Raw genomic sequence first — 20786 nt, 5'->3', positions numbered from 1 at the left:
GTGCTTTCAGCATAGATCGGCATTGTGTCTGATGGTGGGACGTCAGTGAATGTGTGGTAAATAATAAGCACAGTCTTTTGTTAGTCAGACTTCAGTTTTAACACCAAACACACTTGATTTGATATCAGATACTTATTTAAATACATATGCACACTTGAGACTGTGGTCCTTTCAGAAGTCTTGTACTAATTACTCTGATGAAGGTTATAGCTGTGACTATGCTAGCATTTCGGAAAGGGGTCCCATGAAATTTAAGTTTTATGTGGCTCAAAACACAACCAGCTTGCCACAGAGTGGAACTGGTGGCCAGGATGTGCATGGGGAAGGTTGGGGGTCCAGTCCTTGCTCTGGTGCAACCCAGGAGCTTTGGGCAGAGAACTGCAGGAGAGAGAACACATTTCTCCTACCAGTTCTGCATATTCGGTGTATGTTGTCCTCTGGAAAACTCAATTTTCTGTTATTTCTTACTTGCATTTAACATGGGTCTTGTTCATTACTCTGAATATACATGTATATTTTTTTTTGAAAAGTTAACAGCCTGGACTTTTTAGCTATTGATGTAAGCAAACACTTAGCAAATAGTGTTTTTCTGAGTGGATTCCTTCTGTCAGTGCTTTTTCCCAGGTTAGCTTAGTATGTCAGTGTTATTTTGGTATAAAGTACCATAATGCAAATTGTGCCGAGCAAAGGAATGTGTTAAGGAAGTATCCCTGCCCAAAACGTCAAGTCTGGACAGAGTTGCATCGGTTTGCTGAATTTGAATGCATAATACCTTTATCCTTATCTTTAATAAACTCTCAGAGAGTTATTTTCCAACAAAATGCATTATTATGCATTCCTAAGTTGTATCCCTTATATCTGCCTGTTTCAAAACTGCCTCTGTTAAATTTTTGGTCTTCCTGCTTTCACATCCAAGACCTAGGGTGCAGCAGATGTTGGACAACGCTGTGCTTGGGGGTGCTTGTTCTGTGCTGCTTTTCTCTGCTTGTTGTGTGTGTGTGGCCTGTCATTTCCATTGTGCTACCATGTCTCTGTGGCAAAACAGTATAAAGAGGGTTTGCGGGCTGATTCTGGGCAGGGAATGTGACCCTTTTTCGGGTTAGTTTCAACAAGAAGCAGTTTCTCTGGAATTCCACAACATGACCAGTGAAGGGTTATGTAGGCACACACATGTAGGTAACAGCAGCGGAGAATGGTAGGACAAAACTCCTTCGCATTGCCCCCAAGTGCTTGCTATTATAGAAATATATTCTAAGGATTACTGGGACAAAATATTTTGCAATAGATTGTTGCTGCACCTTGTGAATATGCATTATTTCCATGTTTATAAAAATATGTTATGCTTAAAAGGTTCATTTCAGGAGCATTAACATAATACGCTTGTTTGGATGGCTCTTTCATAGCTTGAATTAACCAAGCAGAATTACTCACTGCAGTAAAGTGTGTAGGCAGGTGTTTCCAGAGTACATGCGTTCCTATAAAATACTAATGTGAAGTCTAATTTCATTGTTTTGTTGTTATGGAAAAAAAAATCTATAGGTTAGAGGAAAGTTTATAAAGAAATCTACTGGCATGTTATCAGTTTTTGTTGACTTAGAGCCCAATATAATAATTTCTTTGTTGGGAGGGAGTACACAGACAGAATATTATAAAAGATATTTCCGGCCCAAGGCAAGGATGGCTGCATTATTCATGAGTAAAGAAGTTACGAGTGAGTTATGCAAGGTGTCCTACTAAAAGTCTAACCTTGTATAATATCAAGTATTGTGTGCAAGCCATAGTTCTTTTGTATCTTCCCTACGAATGTGTTTTAAGAAGGAAAATTGTAACTGTTGGGATGAATGGATTCTCAGTGCAGAGGTTGCTTGATATCATTAATCCAATTCCATAGGACTGGAAAGAAGAAAAAATAATCTTGATTATCCTTGGCTTGTGCTAAAGGCCCCTTGATACTTTGAGCATCTCAGTGACCAAGGATAGGATGTTAATGTAAAACCTCTGATTTCCTCTGGTCTCCGTATGTGAGAAGGAAGGTGACACTTTGATGTTTCTGGTGTTTTTCTTTAGTTTATAAAAGGTAATGTTTGAATCTGTTTCACAGTTTGGAACAGGAACTAAAAAAATCAATAGCGAGCTATAATTTAATAAGTAGGATGTAAGTAGGATGGTCAGAAATACAAAATAAATGCTGTTTATCCATTCTGGAGATTACTGAACAAATAGAAAAATAATTTTGTTGTCACGATACAAAGAAATATCATTTTGGGGGGCAGCAGCACTGGTTAACTTTCCAATTAAACATACTACAGATAATATTCTTTTACATTTCTCATTTATAACACAGGAAGGCTGCTGAAGACTCAGAAATAACAGAAGGAAAAAACCAGTCTCCTTTGAAAGACAGTCTTTCACCGTGGGAAGAATGGTTCATTGGGAAAGAAAAGGAACTACGTGCCCGCTTACAGGCGAGAGCTGCAGAGGTGAATACATCTGATTAGCTTGATATCAAGTCTAATGGAAAATAGCAATCAACCAATAGAGGAGTTCTTTTACTTTTGGTTGTGAAAAAACAAGTAGTTTTGTCCATTATTTTAGGGTCATTATCTCTCCATAATGTTTGGCAATGCTTATGTGATTCATGCTCTGCATATTCTTTTTTGCTAAACATTGCACGTCGTTGGTAGTGCTCTATAATGTTTTTCTTATTCTACTGTCAGGTAATGGTTCAAGTTTAAAAGAATAAAACATTTCTGTAATTGGTACCTTCATTTTCATCATGGGTACATACGAATGCATGTAGGCAGTAAAACACGACAGGGTGTGTGCTGGGCGTAAGCATGCCAAACTGCTTGGTTAGATATGAGGCACAGTGTTATTACCTGCTTAGCGTGTAATTACACAACTGTTTGGAGTCATTTTCCAGGCAGTGCCTCTCAGTTTTCCTTCCTTCCTTCCTTCCTTCCTTCCTTCCTTCCTTCCTTCCTTCCTTCCTTCCTTCCTTCCTTCCTTCCTTCCTTCCTTCCTTCCTTCCTTCCTTCCTTCCTTCCTTCCTTCCTTCCTTCCATTTTTTGCCCCCTTGCATACAAACAGTTCCTGAATACTGGGGATGAGGCAGAATTAAGTGAACGCACTGTACCTTCTTGATTAATATATGGGTAGTTGCAGTTGATTAATCGATACTATTTTTACAATCAAGTTGGAAATATTGGGTAGTGGTTAGAATAATTACATCAAAGTTAGATCATTTCTCACTTTAGTTACTGATTTGTCATTTGACCTTGAGCAATGTCCTAACCTTTCTATGATTCCCTTTATCTGTAAAGTGAAAGTAACGTATATTTTTATGTGGGTTACCTTGTGCTGTTATTAAACACCTACCACTGGAAGGTTATAGAACATTGTTTTAGAGGTCAGCATAACACCAAAATAATCTGTTAATCTTGAGGAGTATTTTCTGATCTGTTAGTGATCACCACACATTTAATGTTCTCCCCTTTAGAATCTAGTTCAGTAGTTGTCTCTCTTTGTAGTACTACATATTGAGATCCCATTAACTGAAAGGACATTTAGAAGGAGGGGTGATTTACTATGTTGAATTATTTCCAAAGCCCAGCTAAAAATGTATTTCTGGTTCATCTTCTAAAATCTTATACATTTCCATTGGTTGTTTCAATGTTTCAGTGTTGGCTGTCATCCATCTTTTCCAAAATCTTAATGAAGGAAAATTTTCTAAATCTAATGCTTATATTGTTTTAACTGCAGCACCATTGACAATACTGAGCGCGTTTCATGACATATTAAAGCCATGACATATTAAAGTTGTCTGCTTTTTCTTTAATTAGCAAATGAACATACAGCTTGAGAAGATGAAGCAAAAAGAAGAATGTGAAAGAAGGAAAAGGCTAGCTGAAGAGAAGCACAAGGAGTGGATGCAAAAAAAAAGAGAAGAGGTAAAATACTCTTTGCTTGCAAGAGTTCCAGCATATGCCATGCTTAAGTAAACCTATGTAAAATTTACTTAGACTGTTTGGACAGCCATGTTTTTAATTTGCTGAAAGAATGACTGTTTAATTGAAAATTGCAAAACCACACCAACACAGTTAAACATTCTCCCAAGACTGTTTTCTTTTTTTTTTTTTTTTTCTTCCCATGAGGTATAAAGAGATCTGTTTTCTGAGTAGTCAGATAACTGACAATTGGCTTACATCTTGTGCAGTAGACTTCTGCTAATGATAGCTGGGATTCTGATCTAGGGTATACCCTAGTCTTTCTGACTTCATAGGTTCAATGTCCAAGCACATTGGGTGAAGCGTACAACTTAACTGCAATGTTTTGTACACCAAGTAGAGCCAGAAAAGGGGTTTAGTTAAGTACCATTGTGGACAGACAAATAGTATGGTAGAGTTTAGAGGGATAATTGAGGTGTGAGGCCAGATTCAGGAAATTCTCAGTAGACCACAGCTAGCAATTGGGAGTTCCTTCATGCAAAAAGTCTTTTCTGAGTGGGATCAAGAAATCTTTGTCAGTTCTCCAGAGAGGATGTCCATGTCCAGTGTCAGAAGCAGACAGAATCCCGATCTCTACAGGGCAATATACGGCTCTGTGTGCCACAAACAGGGTGTGCTCTGAGTGGCAACAATGGAAAAGCTTGAGAGATTTGGTCTTGTTCAGCCCCTGGTAATTCATGGACATACTTGTTCATTGTGTTATGGTCTGTAGCAATACCTGTTACTTACTGTTTGGTACTTCTGTTTCTCAATAAAATCAGATGAAAATTGATCAAAAATAACACAATAGCACTACGTGGGCTAGATATCCAGGCCTAATACATTTGTCTCTCCACCTTCAGGTTCAATCTAGAACCACTAAAATAACCTGTGTTTGGATCGAACCTATTTTCTTTTAGCCTCATTGCTGACTGGCTGACTAGCATAAATCTGCACCAGAACAATCCTGCTTCAGATGTTCAATATGATGTAGAAAGGATCTGTCCTTGTTGAAGTACACATCAAAAAGTAAAGGATGTATTATTCAGCAAGAACAATGCATTTTTCCTCTTCTAAAACACAAATTACAGCTTTCTGTAACTATTCATTGGCTTAAACAAGCTTGGGTTGCCCGTTTAAAATTTTTCACTACAGAGTTCAAAACAGTCAAAGTTCTCTCTAAGTCTGTCTATCTCAGTCAACTACTGTAAATCTCTACCTATTTGGGTCCTCCTTGAAACTTTGGGTTTACTGATGAACAACTTCTTTTCTGTTGTCCATGAGAGTAGGAGATCTTTTTGATGGTACATCAGCCCAGGGGACAGTGGAAAAAAACAAACAAACATATTTGTGTCTGGACTTGTACATGTTATGTTTTGGAAGAATAAGGTCATCCTTAGGCCATGTCCCAAGCACTTACCAAAAGTAATCTGATTTTCATTTAAATTAGATGATTCATTGGGTAGTTTTTCTGTAAACTGCACTCAAATCAAGAACAAACTGAACTTAAAGGCTTAGCTGTCTTTAGAATATTAACATGTGCGTTACATAGTCCTCACCACTTCAGGTTTCTGCAAGATTACCTGTGGATCTGAACACAGACTGAAGGATAAGCATGTCAATTCAGTGGCTAAGGATGCGTTTAAAATTGCATGAAGATTTCATGTGAAGTTTAAGGTTGGATTCATGAATACTTGCTATGATTTTCTTGAGGAATGTGTGTGCGTGTTTTATTTGGGAAAGCTCTCTTTATTTCCTTCTACAGGCACGAAAAGCTGCTCCTTCTTGAGGGCAAAATTCACGGTATTCTTCACTGAGATAAGCATTAAGCACTCATCCTTTTCATACCTCCCTTCCATACCTCCCTCCCTCCCATACCTCCCTGACTCTTACCCTTCTGTGTAAATTGTAGAAAATGCTTTACTCTACAGGAGGCAGTCCTTTCAGGGATGTTACCTTTATTATCTCTGCAAATCTATCATCCTTCCCCATAGCTGAATACTATACTGAGAAAGTAAGTAAGGGATGTTTGAGCGTACATGAAACTTTTTCCTTCATGTTGAGCACAAAATCTTGGGGCAGCTGCAGAATACTGCTGGAAAAATCTTTGTACTGTGAATGTGAGGGATGTTTATGCCAGAATTAGAATCGCTGTATTTGCATAGAAGCATTCTGCTCTTTTTCTGTCTGTCAAGTCAGATTTCTTGCACTTTGTTGGCGAAGTAAGTTGTGATCTGACAGACTTTTCAGGTCATGTCAGGTTAGGAAGCAACACTTGAGGATCAATTTCATCTACTGGTAGTCACTGTTTTTTGTTTTGTTTTGTTTGTTTAATATCTATTTAAAAACATGTGATGTGAAGTTTTCATACGCTTCCAGTCATTTTGCATAAATTATTTTTGAAAATAAAGGTGTCATCAGCATTTAATAAACTTTTATGTAAATAGCTGTTGTGATTTTAAAGGTTGAAAGTGAACTAGAACTGATATTTTGAAATATGAACTATCAAAGAACATCTTAAGCTGTGAAATATGTATGCAAATATAACAAAATTTTGCAATTTACCAGGAAGTAAAGGCTTAATAAAATAAGCTGTCGGGTGTTATCCTGGTTCTACTAATGCCTTTTCAATTTTCATTAAGATACTAGATCTCTGGTGGACAAAAATAGTCTTACATTCTCTGTCTCCTAAGGTTGAGTCATTTGTGGGCAGACAGTAAATTGTCTGTCTGACTTGTTCTGTTTTAGCTGTAATAGAGCTCTATCTTTTAACAAGTCAGAGGAATACTGGTCAAAAAATTTTAACTCTAAAAGTATCTACAGACATATTTTTGAATCCAGAAGAAAATTTGAATGAAACCAGCAGGATTTTGTACGTATTACTGAAACTTCTTTCTCCGTTACTGTTACATTTATGGATAAAAATGAGGTATGCGTGGTTATAAATGTTGAGCAAGTGAAGTTGTTCAATGTCATGTTTTCATTATTAAAGAAGCCTTATTTTGACAGGGATTTGAGTGGTATTTGGAACTGAACTTAGATCAGCAAAGCCGTTAGAGTCTGTCTTAATGTTTTTGGCATGTTAAAATGATTGCTTGATTGCTAATTGCTGTATTTAGGCTCTAGTTTGTAAGGAGCTCTGTGTAGGCAACTCATAGTCGAACTGTGAAGCTTAAAAAGAAAGAAATCTACATCCTTGATTTCCCCCATCTCATCACTGATCTAAATCTTGAATAAGTATTGAAAACTGCCTACTGTCTCTTTCTTCGGGTTAGAATTAGCGCTTGTGAAAGCTTATTTTCTCCATGTGTGTTCGTTCTTGTACTTTTTGTTGTATTTTTCATTGCTATTTTTGTTCTACATTTTGATAACCACAGATGGGTAAATCTGTTAACATTATGTGGAATAAAGTTGTTAAGAGGTAAAATTGACCTATATATGCATAGTTTATTTTGGATTGAAACAGTGCAGCCATGCTTACAAAGCTTGTAATTCCTTGTGCCATACATAAATTTTATTAGGTTTTGAGTACAAAGATGTATTTTTGTGAAGTAATTTAAAACATCAGCTCATTTTAAGCTGCGATGTGGTAGGTATATATTTATGTAATTGTATTAGCTCCTAAAGCAGTTCAAATCTGTGATGACTGTACCAACAACTTGCTTATGGTCCTATTTTAAAGTCAGTCACTGCTTTTGTGTATTCTCCTAGAGGTGTGTAAGTCTAGAACTGTAGAGAATTTCACTCGCCCACTTTTTACATTAATAGAAAAGATGTTTTTCCTCTGTCATTTTCAATTTTATCAGTACAATCTTGAAAGCCTGTAAATGTCCTTCTCATAGTTCTTTATTATCTCTCAGTCCTTGAGGGAAAAATTACCTGATTTCACTGGTTGATCACATTCTTCCAAATTCTTTGAAAATGCGCGATTCTTCTGTTCAAATTGAAGAATTTTAAAAGTGGAAGTAATCAGGTCTGAAGTAGTACTTTTAAAATATATAAAAGTAAACCTTTGAAAATCTTAGAAACAGCAGACTCAGTACTGGACTAATTTTGAAAATCCATTTATATGTAGCTTTTCCTTGTCTGTGTTGTCTGCGTTGCTTTTTGTAGCTAAATGTTTTTGCAAAAGCTGGGTATATTTCTTGTTACTATATCATTTAACGTGCTGATACGATGTGTAAGCACTAAATCCAAGCAGTTTGTGGAAGCATTCTGAGCTAATACTCAGCTCTCTGTTTCCCGTACTAGTGACAAACAGAAAGATAAATGTTTTCGGAGGGCCAAGAAAGGACCCTTTCCTAGTGGAATGAAGCTAAAGTTTTTTTTTTTGTTTCTTTTTTGTTTTTAAATTTAATTTTAATTTTTATTAAGAAAGAGGTAAAGAATTGCTAGAACTTTTAATTAAAAAAATAGACATGGAGACCCTTGAAGTCTGTCAGTTCATGTTTATATGCTGACTGACTCCTAGTAGATGATGAACCGATCAGTTAACTTCAATCATTGTTTACCACTAAGGTTAAAAATGCAAGCCCGTATCTTTGAATCATTGGGACTGGGTTGGGACTGGGAGACTTCCACGTGTGATACGTATGGAAAATCTCCTCTCCATAACAGCATCTTTGTAACTTCTATCTTGTCAAATGTGTTCTTGCTTGACAAATAAGAGCTATAGTTTTGTGACTGTAGGTGATGCTCAAATGATTTGCAGACTTGGGTAAATAACAGTTGAAGGAGGAAGATAAAAAAGTACTGCTTTAATGTCTCCAAAATATTTGGGATTTCCATCTGTGATCCTTCCAAGGGTTTTGCTTTCTTATCTATATTTTGATGGATGAACATGTGATTACAAAACTGGCTGAGTATAAAATGAGCAACAATAATGTCATGAGTGAGGTCATAGGTGTTCAGAGCTGATCACTCATTCATGCTTTCTTTTGTAGTGTTTCCTTTGAAGATCACCACTATTCAGAATTTGTCCAAAATGGTTCAATTCCAAGTTCCTTCACAGTGTGACCAGACACTGGTTCTACTGCCTCATTACTCCCTGTATTCTACTCAGTGGAAGTTTGGAGATGCTAGTGAAAAGCTTCTCTTCTATTTTGGAAAATACGTAAGCTGCTGTCTGATGCCAGTTTAGTGTTTTGTTCTTTTTTGTTGTTGTTTTGTTTTGTCTTTTCCCTCATCTGCCCTGGAGTTTCTGAATTCAAGACGTACGTAGCCTTTTTCCCACAACCTCATCTCCCATGAATGAGGAGCAGTACACAGAACTCTTGAGTTTAAAAACCCTTTGTCTTCCAGACTCCCTTTCTTCCTTACTATGTCCTCTTCCTGGTATTTCTGGAAAGACCTGAGGATGGTTTTGATTATAGATGTCTCACACAATGTGATATTATGTTATCTTCATGTAAACAGTGACACAGTCCCTACCTCTTTGTTTTTTGATAATCTGGGTTTAAGACTTGCCCACTTGTCAAGGGTGCTGTTTTTACAAGACTGTCAGAAGAACCCCAGTTTTATACACGAGCTACTCTCTATTGTTTTGCCACAGAATAGAAAGCTTGTTGTTGACAGTAGAAAATTCTTTTTCTTTTAATTTTTTTTTCTGTTTTACATAACTTGTGATCCACAGATGTGGTTTGATGGTTCTTCTCAACAACTGTGGGATTGAACACTTAAATTAGCTACATAATTAGCTACATTTAATTTCTGATTTACTGATTAATTGCTATCAACTCAAAGTACCAGAGGCTTTGAGAAATACATTATGGATGCATAAACTGTGAAATGTTTATGAAATGATATAACCATTTAATTCTTTATAACATTCTCATAGAAGAACCTCTAATGAATTAATGCAGATTAAAATATCAGGATTAAAAGTAAGGGATGATGACAACATTTTTTTGATTAAACATTTAAAAAATTAAATGTTTAAATAAAAAAAAAAAAATTAAATTTAAAAAAAAATTAAATGTTTAAATAAAAACATCGATGCAGTGCACTTCACCCTCTACATTCTATTTAATATTTTAATGTTCTGTTATATCCACCTTTACTAACTACGTGACTTCACTCTTGGAATACCAATAGAATATAAACCTAGAAATATCTAGAGAATTTGATTAATGTATATACATAGTGTACATATAAATACATTATACATTGTTGTTGGTTAGCTCTGGTAAGTGGCTAAGCACCACACAGCTGTTCTCTCACTTAATTCTTCCCTCCACCCACTCACCCACCCTCCTAATGGCAGGATGTGGAAGAGTCACCATCCTGCCAAGAGGGTGAAACCGAGAAAACTTGTGAACTGAGGTAAAGACAATTTAACAGGTAAAGCAAAAGACGCATATAAAGCAAAACAAAATAAGGAGTTGATTCACTAATTCCCACAGTCAGGCAAACATTTAGCCATGAAATGCAGGGCTTCATCATGCCTAATAGGTATTTCGGAAGACAAATGCTCTAACTCCAAATGTTCTCCCCCTCCTCTTTGTTTCCCTCAGCTTTTGTTGCTGAACATAACATCATATGTTATGACCCTTTGGTCGGCTTGGGTGAGCTGTCCTGGCTGTGTCTCCCCCCATTTTGGTACTGGAAGACTTCTGTTTGGTTTCCTCAGTGCTGTTTCTTCTCCAGGCTGAAAAAGCCCAACTCCCTGTGTCTGCCTTCATAGGAGATGTGCTTCATCCCTTTGAATCATCCTCATGGTCTTCCTCTGGACTTGCTATAATAGGTCCATGTCCTTGTATTGGGGTCTCCAGAGCTGAACGCAGTACTCCTGGAGGAGAACCACCTCCCTCAGCCTGCTCGTCATGCTTCTTTTGATGGAGCCCAGGATACGGTTGGCTGTCTGGGGTGCAGGTGCATGTTACCGAGTCATGTTGAGCTTCACATCAACCAACACTCCCGAGTCCTTTTTGTCAGAGCTGCTCTCAGTCCATTGTCTGCCCAGCCTGTATTTGTGCTTGGGATAGCCCCAGTCCAGCTGCAGGACCTTACACTTGGTCTTGTTGAACTTCATGAGGTTCACATGAGGTTCTGCCCCTCTGAATGGCAACCCTTCCCTTCAGCGTGTTGCCGCAGCACACAGCGTGGTGTCTTCAGCAGTCTTGCTGAGGGCGTGCTCAGTCCTGCTGTCCGTGTTGCCAACAAAGTTGTTAAGTAAGAGGCAGTCCCAACACCAACCCTGTGGAACACCACTCATCACTGGTCTCTACCTGGACACTGAGCTGTAGAACTCGTGGAACTCTTTGAGTGCAACCATCCAGGCAATCTCTTACCCACGGAATGGCCCTTCCGTCAAATCCATGCCTCTCCAATTTAGAGACAAGGTTATCATTTGGGACAGTGTCAAATGCTTTGCACGTGTCCGGGTAGATTACGTCAGTTGTTCTTCCCTATCACCACCATGCTGTAACCCCATCACAGAAGGCCACCAGATTATAGAGAGGTTATAGAGGCATTTTTATGAGCTGGGGTTGGTGACTGAGCTGTGGAAAATTCAGCTGTGCTAAATTACAAAGATAACAACAGTTGGCTGAATGACGATGTTTCCGAGATTGTTAAATGTGCTTGATGTTCTGGATTGCTGTGAGGATAAATGAGGAAATTTGGGTGTATGTTCTGATTTTGGTTCCTATATTTCACTATCAGCATAAAATTATGGTAGAATATGGAAGCTAAGATGTCAGAGCAAACAGCTGTGAAATAGAAAAGAGAAATGTCCAAAAAGAAAAATGCTGTTACATTCTGCAGAGTGGGACACAGGAAACGATTGCTGTGAGAAGTATCTTAGACGTACAAAACAAAACACTAATTTCTGGAAATATTTCTGTTCGTAGAATCACAGAATGGTTTGGGTTGGTAGGGACCTAGAAAGATCATCTAGTTCCAACTCTTCTGTTGTGACACTGCATAGAAAATGCAGAACACATAGCAGCTCTGCACTTGTCCCTCTCTTCAGCCTCTCATTTAATTGTTAATACAAAAGTACAGGACTGTATGTTTTATTGATTGTCTTCCAGCTGGATATGTTGTCTCTGTTGCAGTGCTAATTGGGCTATTTTCTGCCTGGGAAATTCTTCCTGATAGAAGGCAGATATACTAAATAAAGTGTGATGCTTCTTCAAATTTTAAATTCCTCTGACAATTCTCAGCATATACACAGATGTGATTTTTCTTAGGAGCTTCATAGTTGTGCCGCTGAGACATTGATTTGGTACTGACGTGGTGAGACACATGCTGCCCACTGAGTCACCCGTCCTGCTCTGTGTGATGGCTGGGTTTGTTTTGGGTGGCGCATTTCCAGGTAGTGACCTAGCCCAGTCTTTATTATGTTCATAGGCTCGATAGGATCTCAGCCCAGAGCAGTGAACCTGCAGGCCAGATTTGTATCCTTTCTCCTTAATAATGTGCCTGGGTGGGGTGGTGGGAGAACAAGCCTTTCTTGCAGTGAGTAATTGGATGTTTTACAATCGATACCTTAATTTATGTAATATGTGTAATCGTATTTTAAAGTGCATGTAAATTTCCTAGTGGTTTGCTGAACAGATCATGTCTGTTTGGAACAAAGGATCAAAGAGAATTTTAAAAATCCGATCTGACAATACCAAGCGTAAACAAATTAAATCCCCCTCACACCCCCCCAAGTGTGGAAGGGGAGTGAAGGGAGGATTGAAGAACATAGACATTAATATGCACATTCCTGGCATTTTTGATAGACTGTATAAGGGAAAGTAATGAGGCTGGAGGGAAGCTGGCAAGGCTGGGGTGACAGGAGCTTGACATGAAGCAGGTTATTAAAGCAGCTGAGAATGTGGTGTACACTAACTGTATGAAGGAGAAGCTGTTCTCTCCTAGAGAGAAAAAGGAAGCGCTTCTGGTTTGCCTGCAGAATAATTTCTAGGCAGCTGCAACGTCTGCAATCCTATAGGGAGTCTCCCAATCTTCAGGGTGTCTCATCGGAAGAAAAATTTAGCAATAGCTTTGGCTTTCATGGTAATATGCAAGTATGCACAGCACATCATTGTTTACATAGGGCTTTATTTAACTTTGGGACAGCCTAGATTGTTGCTAAACTGCTGGACTCATTTGAAGCATTGTGATTAAAGATTTGTTATCTAAGAAGCTCCCCCCCCCCTTTAATTACAACCTTCAGAAAGATTTTTAGCCTATTTTCTGCTTAGATATTGTCGATAGTATATAAATCCCTTATGTATGGAAGGGCCCCATTTTTAAATTTTCTCCTATATTTATTTTTTGCTTGTTGTATAACCCTTAGCTAAAAGCTGTTGCTTTGAAAGATCCTTACTTTTGTAATCTAATGTTACAGTAGGCACTCAAATTCCATGTAGAGTGCTGATAAATAAAAGCTAGCAAACAACAAAAGACTTGAAATCCTTGTGAGCCCTTTTTTTTTTTTTTTTTTTTGCAAATGACTTTAACTCACTGTCTTAGCATGTGTCTCTTATCTCCATAATGCTTGCTGTGTGTCTCAGACTGTCATTGTCTCAAAATAGGAGTTGTTGAGAGATGCAAGTGGGGAATATTTGGTAATGAAGGGACAGAGGAGCAGCTCTCAATAAAAGAGAGTAAGATGCATTATAGAAGGAGGAAAAACTTGGTTATTTGTTTTTCATGTAGATGTTACTTAGGATCTACATAACTTACCAAAACCAGGTGATTTTTCTTTTTTACCTATTTAAACAAAAAAGAGTTTTCTTCATATTAGGAAAAATCATTTCCATTCTTTACTAGTACGGAAATGTTTCAAAATCTCAGCGTTTTTTAAATTTTTTCTTCTTTTTTCTTTTTTTTTCCCCCAAACGAAGTTCTTCTTTTATTGGTCTTAGTTGTAATCAGTAATTTTATCACGTGTACAGGCCTTTTCTACAAACCCTGCTGTGAAGTCATGTTATTAAGACTTCGATTCTTTAGTAGTTCTGTGGAGTTTTATGTTGCAGAATATGCATTGAAATTGGTGTGTATTCAGGTCTGACTGTTTTCCTTGTGTTGCAGAACAGATTCAGCTGATGTTCACCAGAATTTATTAGAAGTGAAATGGAAAAAAAGAATATACAAGGAGAAAATGTGGTTTTGTAGCCAGTCGTTTTTTGAAATCGAGTGCAGTGCATGCACAAATAACAGTTTCTTGTCAGATGAGAACATACAACAAGAGTACATCATACAGGGCTCCTGTATGTACCATTGTAGTGAAGAAATGTACCCCAGAGGTTACGGCAAATATAGTCAGTAAGGCATATCTTGTAAAAGGAAAAAAAAAACAACCAGTTGATGCATACTTTAGCTGCTGCTGTTAACACTGTGCTATTGCTTCTAGTAGTGCCCAACGCAGATAGGGGCATGCTAATGCAAGTAATTCTGTAATCTGGCTCATTTAGATAAGAAGAGTGCAGTTTAACATCATGGCACTTTACAAGGAAATGAATGGTGAGAGTAAGCTAAGGTTACGCTTGAAAGGACTTCTTTATCAAGACAAGTTCATGTAGTGTGGATGAAGCTTCAAATATGAAAATATTATTGTCCAGTATATTCTTATAATAAAAATAGCAAACACTTTTGAGAGAAAATGTAGTTATTGGCCTTGGGTTTGCACCTCATCCAGTAAGTGGCAGAAATGAGTTATTGTTCTGCAGGGCAATATAAGCTGAACTTTTCTTTTGTATAATGCTGCTTTAGTGGAGTACTGACAAGTTTTGTTGCTCAGGACAAGGACTGACCCAGTAAATACCCACTTTAGACCAGAACAAGAGAATTGTGCTGGTCCCCAGCTCCAGTTTTATGCCTATTGTTTCTTTATGCATAACTGCATTTTCCAGAAGAAAACAGAATTTTCTGGAAGAAAAGCGGGGAAGAGGGGAGATCAAGCTTTCTATCTTTAAGGGCCTGGGGGTCCTGGTGGACAACAGGTTGGCTGTGAGCCAGCAGCGTGCCCTGGTGGTCAAGAAGGCCAATGGGATCCTGGCGTGCATTAAAAGGAGCGTGGCCAGCAGGTCAAGGGAGGTGATCCTCCCCCTCTACTCTGCCCTAGGCAGGCCTCACCTGGAGTACTGTGTCTAGTTCTGGGCTCCCCGGTACAAAAAAGACAGGGATCTCCTGGGAAGAGTCCAGCGGAGGGCCACAAAGATGTTACGGGGCCTGGAGCGTCTTCTCTGTGAGGAAAGGCTGAGAGACCTGGGGCTGTTCAGCCTGGAGAGAAGACTGAGAGGGGATCTCATCAATGTGTATAAATACCTGAGGTGTGGGAGACAGAGGGATTTGGCCAACCTCTTTTCAGTGGTTTTCAGGGACAGGATGAGGAGTAATGGTCACAAGATAGAGCATGGGAAGTTCCGCACCAACGTGTGAAAGACAGGCTACCCAGGGAGGTTGTGGAGTCTCCTTCTCTGGAGACATTTAAGGCCCGTCTGGACACCTACCTGGGCAGCCTGCTCTAAGGAACCTGCTTTGGCAGGGGGGTTGGACCCGATGATCTTTCGAGGTCCCTTCCAACCCCTACAGTTCTGTGATTCTGTGATCTTTTTGTGTTTACAAGTGAGACAGGAAGGGAAGTATATATGCATGTTTTTCTTTCCCCTTTTTTGTTTTTTATTTTGGTAAATGTTTTTCCTCTTTTTGCTGAAGAAGACATCCAGTTTGTTTTACTTTGCAGTTGTACTTCCATACTGCCAACTGTAGTAATTATGAGAAGTAGTAATTTCCAACTATGCTGCATATGTCCTTTATATAGTCAAAATTTGTTGAAGTATGTCAAAATAGTTCAGATTCTCCTTCTTACTAGCAAGGAGCGTACATGAAAAAGATTTCTTAGAGAAAAATATCTTTATTTGGCAGTTCTTTTCTATAAAATGGAATATGTTTCATATTGAGTCTTCTGCCTCTCCTCCAAGTCATGTGTACAGCTTGTCTAGTAAAGATTTTTGCCCCTGTGTGTGTATCACAGGTTCTTCAGAGCCAGGTAAGCTAAGCAGCAGTAGTAGTACTGAACCAGCAGAATCCCAGGCATTTCAAAAAGGTTGCCAGACAGGGAAGTGAGAGGTATGGTTAGTCTTCAGTTGAAAATGCCTTTCTCTCCAGATTAAGAAGAGCCCTTCAGTATGTGCTTGTTAGCCTAGAGAATGGTTCCCAAAACATCGCATGCCATTAGATTCACACACTTGGAAAAGACAGAGAAGTAATGACACTTCTGTGTTTTGTATTTTAAAAATTATAAGGATAGCAATTTCACTTCACACTGTTATTTTTCACCAATCCAACGTATTTTCTCATTTTCTATTTCAGCAGGTAAAAAGGAGGATCCTGTAGACAAACAGGTGAATTTCATACGCAAATAAATGAAAAAGTATCACAAATGTAGAAAACATAATGTATGAACTGGATTCTTATTTGGACTTCTTATTTTCCATATCCATTTATGCTTAAGTGTGCTGAAAATCTGCACATTAATAATCTCAGTTATTCTTAGAAGGGGGAGCAGTTTGACTTCCACTTGGTACTGGAGTTTGCTCTAGGTTCACTGAAAAGTGGATTTCTTCATCTAAAATGAAAACGTTTGTCAAGAATTGCAACATATATTTCTTTCCCAGAAATACTGAGAAGTGTTTGAAGTTTTTTAAAAGATGTTTGAAGAAATAAAACATAACAGCATAGGGAATCCAGAAAGTCAATTTTTATCATGTTTTATGTCAAGTTTATATGTTTAAAACTATTTTATCTGCAGCTAGTGATGAATAGGTTCTGTCTTCAGAGACAGCAATAAGATTTTTTTCAAGGTTTATGATATTTTTATTTGTAATTATATAATAAACTATTCATCAAAATAATTGCCCATTGAAATATATTGAAAAATTTTATTCTGTTTCTTTTATCTGTTTCATGTAGGAAAGAAGGGAAAGGGAACGAAAACAGAGCAAGGAAATGGCAGAAAAAGCCACAAGGGAGCTAGAAAAAATGCAGCTACAAGAAAAGGCTGAAGTAAAGTATAAAGAATGGTTAAAGAAGAAGAGAGCTGAAGAGTCAGAAAAGAAGAAGAGAGAGAAGGTATTAATTATTTATTTATTTGGATAGGTTTACCTGACATGTTAAATATATTGGTTGATTAAATTGATTGGAGTTTATCAGATGGAGTGTTGTATGTTAAGAATAGTTTCAAAAGTTATATTTTTTAGTGCGGTGAAGACATTGAGGTATGGACAACAAAGCATGATGTATATTAAACACGTTTGTTAGTAGTCTTTGTTGCAAAGCCAAGCAAATCCACTACAGTCATTACGTGTGATATGGGAAATAGAAATGCCAACCACAGAGTATATCTTCATTACTCAGCTGAGGCAGAAAATAAGCAGCATTCTGGGCGTTTTTATCCCAGTACCGCTATTATCTTGGTCATTATACTTTCATGTATTTCAAACTAAAAAAAAGTTCCCTTCTATCTGTCTGTACCGATCTGATGCTAGGAGCCCTTATTTTAGTGTTACTTCATATTTAATAACTAATCAGCTATTTATTTTTATAGGAGCTTCATAAGACCTTTTACTTGTTGTAAGCGTCTTCGAGGTCCTACACCAAATTATAAGAAAGCTGCATTATCAGAAATCATCCAAAATTCCTCTGTATCATGTATTGGTCTTCCAAAAGAATTTTGCAAGCTTCCCGCTCCCTTGCCCCCAAATTAATATAGAGGGGGTGGTGGTGGTGAGGATGTGATTGTGTGTTTTTTCAGACTTAAAGAAAAAAAAGTGACTTTTCTATTTTTGGGAAAATGTGTTCATATATGAAAACATAATTGAAATATATTCAGCAGCCTGGGAATCTGCAAAGATTTTATTTGCTGTTTTTGTATATTGTACAGGGCTTTGTCAGTAGACATATTAGTTTTTTTGTTTTTGTTTTTTTTTTTTAATTTCTTGTACTTACAGGAAAAAGAAAAAGAAAGGGAAGCAGAGCTGCAGGAGAAGAGAGAGAGATCAGAGAAGATCTTTCAGGAATGGCTACATAATGCTAGAAATAAACCACGCCCTGTTTTAAATGGTTATGGCTTTCCACATAGGAAATCTACAGGTTTGTATTCCTGCTACCCATATGTAGTGGCTTAGGTTTGCGGTTCCTTCTCTCTAATCTTTCAATGTAAAATGAAGCCTGTTTAAGAATTTCATCTAATACATAGTTTTGACACGTAGGAATGAATATCCCATATGGTATAAGTTAGAGAAGCTTTTACAGTCAGTCATTAGTACATTTTTCATAGCCATTTATTGGAGGAAAAGAATGTTACTTGAGAAGACAATAATGTTGCATACCAAATTATAATTGATTTTGATCTCATTATGTTCCTTATCAGGCATAAGAATCACCAAAGCCGATTACTGGTTCCTGCAAAGCGTATCAGCTATGTTAGCATCCTTGTAAAGTCAATGTTTGTGTTAGAGGAGCCGTGTGCCTTCTTATTGCACCACAATCTGTGTTTGAAAAGAGGAGATTTTTGAGATACAAAAATTAACAGAAGCCTGGCAGAAGTCCTGTCTGAAAAAGAAGACACAGAATCATCCTCTGTTCTTAGCTACACTTTGCATTTAGCATTGCAATTGTATCACACCTTCTTGGGTCTGTGGTCTTGGTCTTGTTTTATTGTTGTTTTACTTTTAAAGGGAAGTGTTAAAGAGACTACTGCTGATAGTTGGTATGGAGTTTTGAGAGCCTCACTTGATTTTTGTCTCTTCTTTGCAATCCCACATGGTACAAAAGCTGAAGTGCTGTAAGAAATAGTATTGCACATTACATTTGAGTGCTTAATTAAATTTCCTTTAAATACAAACAAACACAACAAAAATCTATGCTTTCATCTTTCTTTTTGCTCAGAATTAAAATCATTGTTACTTGAATTTATAACAGAAAATATTCAGACTTCGAATGCTTAAGGAAATGGATGTAGCAGATGAACAACCAGTTGCTCTTGTGCTTACATCTGTTTATAGGTTGTGATACACTTTGCTTTCATGTTTTGTTTTGGAACCTCATTAGTTCCTGACAGCTGCAATCATTTGTTAAATTGATTTAAAAAAAAAATGTAAAATTCATACTCAGTTGTGTTCACACAATAGAATACATTATAGACTTTGTTTTACACAACATCGTGATAGTGCACTGGAATTTCACTACAGACAAGCATGACTGATAGAGCAATATGTTCTGTCAGTCACATTTTAGGCTTTCTGATACTGCTTTGTGGGCCCCCAGGTTAATAATTGCAGGTTATTAATGTAATTATGGAAAACCAACATATTTTTCCCCTCACTAAAATGAAAAGTCGTAGTTCAGCAAACATGGAAAAATAAGTGAATTTTACATACATGGTGACAGGAAGTCATATTTATAACTGCTTTGAAATAATACAAGGTAGCCAGTTTTTTTACATTCACGTTTTTTAAGTTTACAGAAGACTGAGCATTCTGAATGTTGCATAGAATTCGACCTGATTTTTTTTTTTTTTTTTTTTTTTTTTTTAAACACAGATGAGAAATGTGCCAGTAAAAGAAAGGTAGAAGGTTTATCTCTGAATCATTTGAATTACGTGATGTACCTTTTAAGATGCAGTTGTGTCTTTGTTAGTCAAATAATTTTTATAACTGCTGGCATTATAAAGCTTGTAGCATAAATATTCCTTTTTAGTTATGTGTTTTTTCTAAATGTTTTAGGGCGCCCTGATGGAAATTCATATCCAGCTCCAGCATATTGCAACCCCATTCCTTGGAAACCAGTGTATGTGCCTCCTCCAAAGGAAGACAGTGTTCTTACCATGAAGAATAGTAAGAGACCTGTATCTTGTCAATCCCATAAGTCTTCATCTATAGTAATTTGTAAGCCCAAGAACAACCTTCGTGTTGGCTCCTTGCATAGAAAGCAGTTGTAGTATGGCAAGCAAAATCATTCTTATGAGCTTGAGTAAACTGGGGCATAAATGTCAAGTTACATGTACAAACGTGTTTGGTTTTTTTTTGAGAACCTGTTTTGTATTTATAGGTAACTGACCAATAACCTTATTATTTAGTGGCTCTTATATTTTTTTTTTAAGAAGTCATATTTAGCTAATTATAATGGGATTGTACCTCAATACAAATAAAATCTACAGTATTGTTGGTTGCTTTCTTCATTTTTTTTGTTGTTGAAAGAGTTCTTTTGTGCATATGATTGTGTTCCAGTATTATTGGATTATTTTAAAGATGGTGGCTATAACAGACTTTAAAACAATTCTTGGCTTAATGGGGGAGAAACTCGAGGCCTGTGTGCAGCTGCAGGGCTATGATGGCATTGGGATTACAGAGATGTAGCTGGATAGCTTACATCGCTGGAACACTGCAGTGGATGGATACAGGCTCTTTAGGAACGAAAGTCTGGGAGAACAGCACAGCAGCAATGCATGAAGTTTTACCTGAGGACTGATGATTAGCCAGATGAGACCGTATGAGAGTTTGTATTAAAGGGCGACCAAGCTGAGCGATGCTGCAATGGGCATCTCCTGCAGACCACTCGATCAGGAAGAAGTTATGCGTGACACTTCTCAAAGACAATTGGAAGAAGCCTTATACTTGCAGGCCCTTGTCTCACAGGAAGACTTGAATGACCCTGAAATCTGCTGGAAGGGCAAGAAAGCAGAGTACAGCAGTCAAGGGAGTTTCTGGAGTGCATTGATAACTTCTTGACCTTCCTGACACAGCTGATCGAGGAACTGACAAGCGGAGGCTCTTCTGGAAGAGTCTAGGTTGCAAAGAAAAC

General features: G+C 37.7%; 1 protein-coding gene across 10 annotated transcripts in view; it reads left to right on the top strand.

The window, feature by feature from the left end:
• The window catches only part of CCDC34 (coiled-coil domain containing 34), a 111106-nt gene that overhangs the window by 1092 nt on the left and 89228 nt on the right, over nucleotides 1-20786 (top strand). For 7 of the 10 annotated variants that reach the window (XM_072039166.1, XM_072039167.1, XM_072039168.1 and 4 more), the window contains exons 2-6: nucleotides 2345-2480; nucleotides 3843-3950; nucleotides 16896-17054; nucleotides 17933-18074; nucleotides 19709-19819. In XM_072039166.1, the coding sequence (XP_071895267.1) occupies nucleotides 2345-2480; nucleotides 3843-3950; nucleotides 16896-17054; nucleotides 17933-18074; nucleotides 19709-19819 (656 nt within the window). The other 3 variants (XM_027458923.3, XM_072039171.1, XM_072039172.1) reach the window with 3 other exon arrangements.

Source organism: Anas platyrhynchos, chromosome 5, assembly GCF_047663525.1.
Source record: "Anas platyrhynchos isolate ZD024472 breed Pekin duck chromosome 5, IASCAAS_PekinDuck_T2T, whole genome shotgun sequence".
Taxonomy (NCBI): Eukaryota; Metazoa; Chordata; class Aves; order Anseriformes; family Anatidae; genus Anas; species Anas platyrhynchos.
Note: the sequence above shows the minus strand (reverse complement) of the source record. Positions and strands in the feature narration are given on the sequence as shown.